This window comes from Cupressus sempervirens, chromosome 4 (genome assembly GCF_028749045.1).
Source record: "Cupressus sempervirens isolate cs-2001-9-10 chromosome 4, ASM2874904v1, whole genome shotgun sequence".
Taxonomy (NCBI): Eukaryota; Viridiplantae; Streptophyta; class Pinopsida; order Cupressales; family Cupressaceae; genus Cupressus; species Cupressus sempervirens.
Genome location: NC_143121.1, coordinates 728,871,089 through 728,879,110, shown reverse-complemented (window position 1 = coordinate 728,879,110; position 8,022 = coordinate 728,871,089). Strand labels below are relative to the sequence as shown.

Genomic DNA, 8,022 nt, shown 5'->3' with positions numbered 1-8,022 from the left:
CCAAGCTAAAGTCAAAAATTCTCCCTTATCCTCTTCCATCCCTATCCAAGAGCATTTATGGCTCTTACATACCATTAATACCTCTTGCAGACCATTAAATACCTCTTACATCCCTCTTACACACTCATCCTCCCTCATTACTCCCTCTGACCAACCATTATCCCATCCCCTCATATTGATCCTCCTTGTGACAAGTGTCACTTCCCTATTGGCTCTAAACAAGCACAATCCATGTGCTTCCCTTTGAAAGCATCATAGCCCTTCCTCACCATTCTTCCATCCTTGCATCTTGACCCTCCATTTCACTACCCCTTAGACTATAAATAAAGCCCTTCCCTCTCACAATCTATCAATCCACTTTTATGAAAACTTATAATGCCCCACTGACTACTACATCATAGCCATTTTACACCATCATAATGCTGAAATACATACACACCTCCATTGTTGAAACTCTCACCCATCTACACACTTGGTAAAAACCCCCACCCATTGGAAGTTTGAGTACATCATCATCATACATCCCCTATCCATCAGGGACATATCTACGTCATAATAGATTACACCCAAGGAGCTTACCATTCTTGGTTTGCCTTCCTTTTGGTGGTAACCTCGTCTTATTATAAGTTTTTACTTATTTACTTTTGTGAATGCTTTTACTAGTTAGTATTCAATATTACGCTACTAGATTAGGTGATACATTTTGGCACACCCAGTGGGAGTCCGCATTCGGGTCACTATAATCACCCTTTTGTTTATTCATGTTTGAACTAACCAAACTAACATTTTGTGTCTTTTATGCATGTAGGTGTTCTTCTAAAAAAATTTGAAGGCACCAAAGTCCCTTGCCAAGAATTATGCTCCTGGCCATAAAATCAAATTCTAGTTTCACCAACATTTTAGAACCCCTGGTTCGCAATCCCGTAACCACAAAATTGTAAACTCGTATTAGTGAGATCGTGATCCTCAACCCACGAGAACACAACCTGGTGAAGGAGAAATCACCCTTTTCCCCAAACCCCACCACTACGTGCCATTAAAAACATCTGGGTTGTCATTCCCACTGACCCTATTCCCATGGGAACGCTAATTTTTACCAGCAGGATCGTTGTAAAAACCTACAGGAATGTTTCACCTATTTATTCAATCATTGTACCCCACCTTTTTCCCTCCACTATTGAACCCACAGATAAATTTGTCAGTGGGAAAGTGTCCCCATAAACCCATGCGATCATCGTTTTGCAAGATTTTCCTGATACTTTCTTCTCACGACCCATTTTTTCGTAGTTTCACCAATTTTTTTCACTGCAATCCCGATACCTTTTAGCTTCGATCCTGCATTGTGGGATCGCAATTTAAACCTATGAGTTTTCTGGATTGACCAAGCAGTGGCAAACCTATAATCTTTTTTTGTTGCAAGTATTTGTGGGAGCAAAATACTAACAGGTTTTTGCAAGTTTCTTATAATGATTGCTTGAAAACCCATGTTTAAAAGCTTAAAAATGAACCATTCTTGCTTTTTCATGGAATGCATGTCTAAATATTATAATGTTTTTCATTGGAATGTTTGGATAGGTTAATTAAGAAAATCCACTCTTGAATGGCAAGTATTAAAAACTAAACCAGTGCGATGGACACTTCATTTAAAATGCAAATGAACATTATGTGAAAACGCTTCCATTTTGGGGCTTAAAATGAATCCATCAAATCTTGAATGCTCTAAAGTAAAAATGTTATGCTTCCCTTCTTTTCAAAGCTTTCACGCATGATTTATCTTTTGTTGACTCCATTTACTAGTCTTTGCTAGTCAGGTAGATAAATTTGACAATGTGCTTAATCAGTTCAAGTTTTTTCTATCTAATGAAGTGATTTTGTATCTTTAGAAAAAGAGGAATGATGAAGTCTTCCAAAATATCAAGAGGGAACTTACTAGGTTTATGCTTAAACTCACCTTCTTCAATATCATATCACAAGTATCTATGGTTGTAGAGTTCCTCAAGGACCACTTCATGATCTAGATTAATGAGGGAATAATGATTGTATATAAGGATGGTATACAACTAGTCCATTTTTTTGACATTTATTCAAACATGCTAAATTAGGTAGAATGTGAAGATTTAAGATAGCTCACTAAAGAGAGTCATTGATATCTAGAAAGTGAATGGGGCCAACCAACTGAAGTGGGACAAGGTAGGCCCAAGTTGGGAGACTACCACTTACCCTCCTCAAGGTGTAGATCCTCTTATCGGTGCTTTTGAGAAAAATAAAGAAAAAACTAGCAACATTAATTTTGGTGCATTGGACTAGTCCTTCACGTGAAACAATATCATTTTGTTAATTCTTTGTTATCAGCAAGATTTTTTTTGTATATGATAAGCATTGTAACTTGTCACTATCTATTTTTTTATTCACTCATGAGATTACATGGCTTGGTTTCAAATTTAATATTCTTACATGATTGATAGTAATCATTATTTTGATGTTGTACTTAAAGTTTTTTATGCTATGTATGTAGTTTATCCTTTATCTTATTATTAAAGAAATTAGATCAAAAGTAAGAATGAGTATAACTTTATCAATTTTTGTGAAATTTTTGAAATGAAAACATGTACTTTTCATTCAGTTGACACCTATATAGCTCGACCAATTTGAGGTGGTCCCTAAAATTGGTAACAAAGTACTTCAAATAAGTATTTAGAGTAGACAGTGTATGATTTAGATATCTAATTATTTTTTTAAAAAGTCCTCAATAATATATGATAGTTAAAAATACATATTAATCATTTTCATTATTTCTAGGATAAATAATAAAAATAAGTAAAAGGATAATATATATGTTCTACAATTTTTTGAAGTAGATAAAATTTAATTTAATTTTAACACAACTTAGTGATTAATTGGAGGAAGTTTATAAGCATGTGTCAGGGAAGTGTAGTGGAATTAAACTCTAACAAGTAAGCCCAAATTTAAGGAAAATACCAAAAATAAAAACTAAGAAAACACATTACACAAAATTTAACTTATGCACAATGTCATTATAGAGAAAAAAAAACAAGACATGTTACATAATTGTATGCATGAGGTGGATAGTGTTCTCAACTATTTTAATTTTATTAAATATAGTAAACCTAAAAATAATTCTAACTATAATCCTAATGGTAAAATCTAAGTGTTGATCATAATTATAAACACTAACCTTGACACTAAAATTTACTATTATGTGTCCCTAATTAGAACCATAATGCATACTATGATCTAAATACAAAACCCTAAATTTTAACTCCAATCTCAAACACCCAAACAATAATTGTAGTGAGAATATTAAATAAATTAGGGTTATGATTTTTTATTATGCTTACAATCAAAGGTGAAATTTATGTGAGCATAAGGATTAATATTTTTCATTAAAGTTTATGGTGAGAATTTGTATTATAGTTCAATTGTAGTTAGGTTTGTGATTAATATTTTTTTCAAAAAATAATATATTTAACCTTAACCTAAGTCTAAGTCTCTCCAACCCCAAATCCCATTTTCTAAACCCTAATCCTAATCCCACCCTAAATTATGATCCTAAATCATAATTTCTAATCACTATTATCAAACACTAATCCTAGCCCTTATTATTGAATCATAATCCTAAATGTTGAACTTTAACCCAAATTCTATCATAATTCAAACTCTACTCATAGCTATAATACTAACCATGATGTAATATCATATCCTATTTTCATAAATAACTAAATAAATCTTAAATTATAAGCCTTAATTGTAATCCTAGTTCTAAATGCTACACCCTAAATAATAAACTCCAATCCTAATCCCAATTACCACATCATAATCCGAAAAACTAAACCCTAAATCTAAATCCAAACTATAATCCTAAATGATAAACCTTAAATCATTATCCAATCCTTATGTTAAACCCTAATCCTAATTGCTAATCATCAAGTCTAAATATACAACCCTAATTCTAAATCCTAGCTCTAACAATTAAACCTAAGCTTAATATAAATCCCAATCTTAACTATGATGCATACCCATACCATAACGCTCAACGTAATAATAACCATAAATGTTAAACCCTCATACAAAATGTAAAAGACTAACCTTGAATCCTAAATCTTAATATAAACCCTAAGCCTAAATGGTTAACCCTAATAACTTGTTATGAATGTTAAACCATGATCCTAATCCTAAATGTCAAACCCTAATGCTCACCCTAACCCTTAAATCCTTACTTTAACCCTTGTCCCAATAAAAAATTAACCCTAACAAAAGTCCTAATAATGTAATTCTAGGTATTAAAATTAAATTTTAATTTATAAAGCCTTCAATAGATTTAAATTAATTAATTAATATAAGATTTAGTATTATTAAAATGAGGTTTGAAGACTTAGAAAATAATTTTGAGAAAAATATTATTTTACATGAAACGTTAATCAATTACAAATGTATTAAAATAAAAATAATATTTTACTCAAAGAGATTATTATAATGAAAAATAATAATTATGTCTTTCATTTTGTTATGAATTTCCTTGTGGAGGAACCTATTCAATTTCTTATAAGTTTCAAAAAAAACTATGACATTTTTCAACATTTCAAATCTTCTTCTTCTTTTTTCTTTTGAACCCATGAAATCGTTGGCATACACATTAATAATGACTTACTTCAACATTTTTAAATGTGTGGATGTAAACATTTGTGTGCGCGCTTTATATAGCTATAAAATATGAATCCCTAGGTCCTTGGAAATCTTTCTATTCAAATCATTCATAATATTTAAAACAATTAGTTTCAAAACTTGAATATTTACTATTTATTTAAGGTTTTCCATTGTCTTGTTTGTAGGTGGCAGTAGTTGCATTGCAAACCTTTTGCTTGTTCTAAAAAAGTGTGCCCAAGCACTCTACACACCAACTTTCAAGTAAAAGGAAAGGTTTGAGATTCTTTTACTCTATTTTAAACCAAAAATAATAACTAATAATAAATATAAAAATAATTAAATTTACTTTTAAATATAGTTAGATATAATCATAAATGAAATCTAGAAGTACATATCATGAAACAATGATTATATAAAGCAGATATTTGAAGGAAGAATGATATTGATATATTTAGAGAAAAGCGTATGAAAGAAGAGAACGATGTTTTATAATCTGAAATATTTTCGATAAATATTGTTCATTACTACAAATATTTTTGGTCATGAATAAACATATATTTGATATTTGGAACATAAGAGGTAGTGGTCTTGAAGACGTAATATCAAGAGTTACAGAGATGTAGATATAGCTAGTGGAAACAAATAAATAATAATCATGATATAAAAGTATGTGATGAGATTATAATTATAATAATAAATAAGAATAGAAGGTATTATAGATTGATATTAGTAAATTAAAAAGAAGTGAAAATTTAAAATGTTATTTGACATCTGCTCAAACAAGATTGGAAGTAGGTGTAACAACTAGTCTTTGAAAAGTTTACAAAAATTTACCAATGTCATAATAGTGTATATTGCTTTTAAATTGATTATTTGGTATAATTATAATATTATTCGATTAGACATGCATAGTGAAGTTAAGATATGTGCTCCTCTCAGAAAGATTGGGATTAGGAGTAGCTCATGGTGTCAGCAAGATGATATGACAACTGTGAGAGAGACAAAAACGAGACTAGCGTAAATCATTAATACATAAAATTTAATAATACAACCATAGAATTTGACTTTGTTTCTGGCAAGCTTAATTTTTCCCTTAGTGTATGATGTTAAAAATTGACTCCTGTATTAGAGTGTGAATTGAAGGGAAAAATCAGTCGACATTGTTGATATGTACACATCTTTCTGGCGTTCTTGCAAGACTGGGTCTCTGGATATAACTACGGGGAGAAGCAGAACTAGTTATGATTAAAGCCTCCTGATCCGACGTCGAAGGATTGTGAGGCTTCAATTTTGTTATTGCCGCGAGCTCTTCCACGGCGTGTACCACGTGCTCAAGCCTCGCTACGATCTCCACCACCAACCACGCAAACGTAGCCAATGGAAGTGCTTCTCCAAATTCAACGCCGTGTCTCAGCATTAACCTCTTCTCGTCACTACTTTCTCCATGCCATGATCTTCTTCTCGTCGCCCACCTTACCTCCTCTCTATTTTCATTCTCAAGTACGATTTTCTGACTCGGCGTTCTTGTTGTTGAATGCAGTAAGAGCTTTGGTTGAGAATTCAAGGAAACTTGAAGATCCTCCGGTGCATGTTGAACTTCTTCCAATATTGGCTCGAAGTCGTATATTCTCATTTGTTCAATGCAGCTTGACAGCTCTGCCAGTAAATTGGCTGCTTTGTGGGCGACGTTGGTGCATGGCTTCTTCAATGGTGAACGAAGGGAATGAGGGGCCTGAAACGTATGCAAAACAGAAATTCATCAGCTATAGTGCATGCATTGAAGATAATTTGTAAATTTAAGGTAATGATACCAAATGAGGAAATGCATACGAATATACCTCGATTTCAGATCGAGGGCATCCGTGCAAGGCCACAATAGGATAAGCCAGAGCTTCACTCCAATTTTCACATACTGCTACCATGGATGCCGACATCGAAATAGACCGTGCCTTGGCTCCCACCTAGCAAATGCTTCCTGCAATTAACATGTACAATCACTGCTTTCAGACGATCCATTTAACATTCTTTAATGTCAAAAGTTGTCATGGCTACCACTTAATTAGTTTCTTCTAATAACTATATATTTTGACGGTTTACCAAAGAATCGTCGGTAGCCTTTGAGTCCAGCACAGACTTGTATCCTCTGTGTATAATATCTTCTGACTCATCTTCCACCTTCTCATCAGTACGGTATCCGCTGAAATATTCATCCACATATCCTAACATCAAATATATCATGCCCATTACATTAGTCATATATTTTAACAAGTTAATCTACCGAACTGATAACAAGCCACACCAATCAAAGCGTACTAGTAGTTCATCTGTAACAGCCCATTGCGAAAAACACAAATTTTACGCTGAAGAAAACGTTACGTTTTCATCACAATCAAAACAAGGATTTCTAACCTCAATTGTTTTCATTCGATTTTCTTACCCTGCAGAGATTTCCCCAAGCCTTGTAACTTCCTGACAGTGGAATTGTGAAGATCCTCGCCAGCCCAAGGGGGGAAGATGAGCAGACTTACAACCAAACACACTCCACATCCGATGAGTATGGTGGCGAAGCGTTCGTATGCCGTGCCCGATATATTCTCCACTCGATATCTAGAGACCGTTATCATGTTGAATGTGAGCAGGAATATAAGCACTGCATAGTAAAATTTATTCTTGAGGGAACGAAAGAAACGGGCATACGTGGTAGCCGCTCCTGCAAAATGAATGTAGCGGAGTACTAATTGGGATTTGGTGAATGCAACAAGGTGATTCCAAGGGAGCACAAAAACTCACCCACGATGAAGAGGAAAGATCCCACTACAAACGCCTTTCCTCGCACTACCTTCTCTGACACGTGGCAAACGAGGAAGGCAAGAAATGCAGCCACCATGGTTCCAATTCCTCTGTTGAGGCCTTTCTTCATGGTAGCCCCTGCTCAAGCAGCAACAACAGCCATTCTAAATGTTAGTCAATTAGGGTGAAAAAGATGGTTGCGTGGGAAACAATCGAACAAGGGGTAAATTAAATTAAATTAACTCATACCCGCAGAGAATTCGAGAAAACGACAGTCATGACTGCCCAAATTGTATGGTTACCAAATCACACCCTGCGAAATAATCGATCCCACAGAAATAACAGCGAAACCGATGACAATGCCAACCCAACTTTTATAGGATGCGTAATCCTTCTGGGATCCTCTCTTCCAACATCCATTATGTTTCTACACCACCCCATCAAAACATTGCTTATATTTAACAAAATTTTTCTTCGAAATCCCTCCTTTCGAGACTCATTGTAGCTAATTTCTTCATTAGACGTACTGATGTTAGTTCTGCATTCGCCGCTGCCAAGAGACGCCAT

At 33.9% G+C, this 8,022-nt stretch overlaps 1 protein-coding gene across 1 annotated transcript; it reads right to left on the bottom strand.

Annotated features, from left to right (window-relative positions):
• Positions 1–5,815: 5,815 nt before the first annotated feature.
• On the bottom strand, positions 5,816–8,022 carry LOC149563404 (aluminum-activated malate transporter 14-like). Its single transcript, XM_089828163.1, has 8 exons — positions 7,790–8,022; positions 7,705–7,736; positions 7,456–7,593; positions 7,103–7,375; positions 6,944–6,989; positions 6,763–6,862; positions 6,504–6,626; positions 5,816–6,397 (listed from the first exon to the last, which is right to left on the bottom strand). The coding sequence occupies exons 1-8, from the start codon at positions 8,020–8,022 to the stop codon at positions 5,816–5,818; spliced, it is 1,527 nt and encodes a 508-aa protein (XP_089684289.1).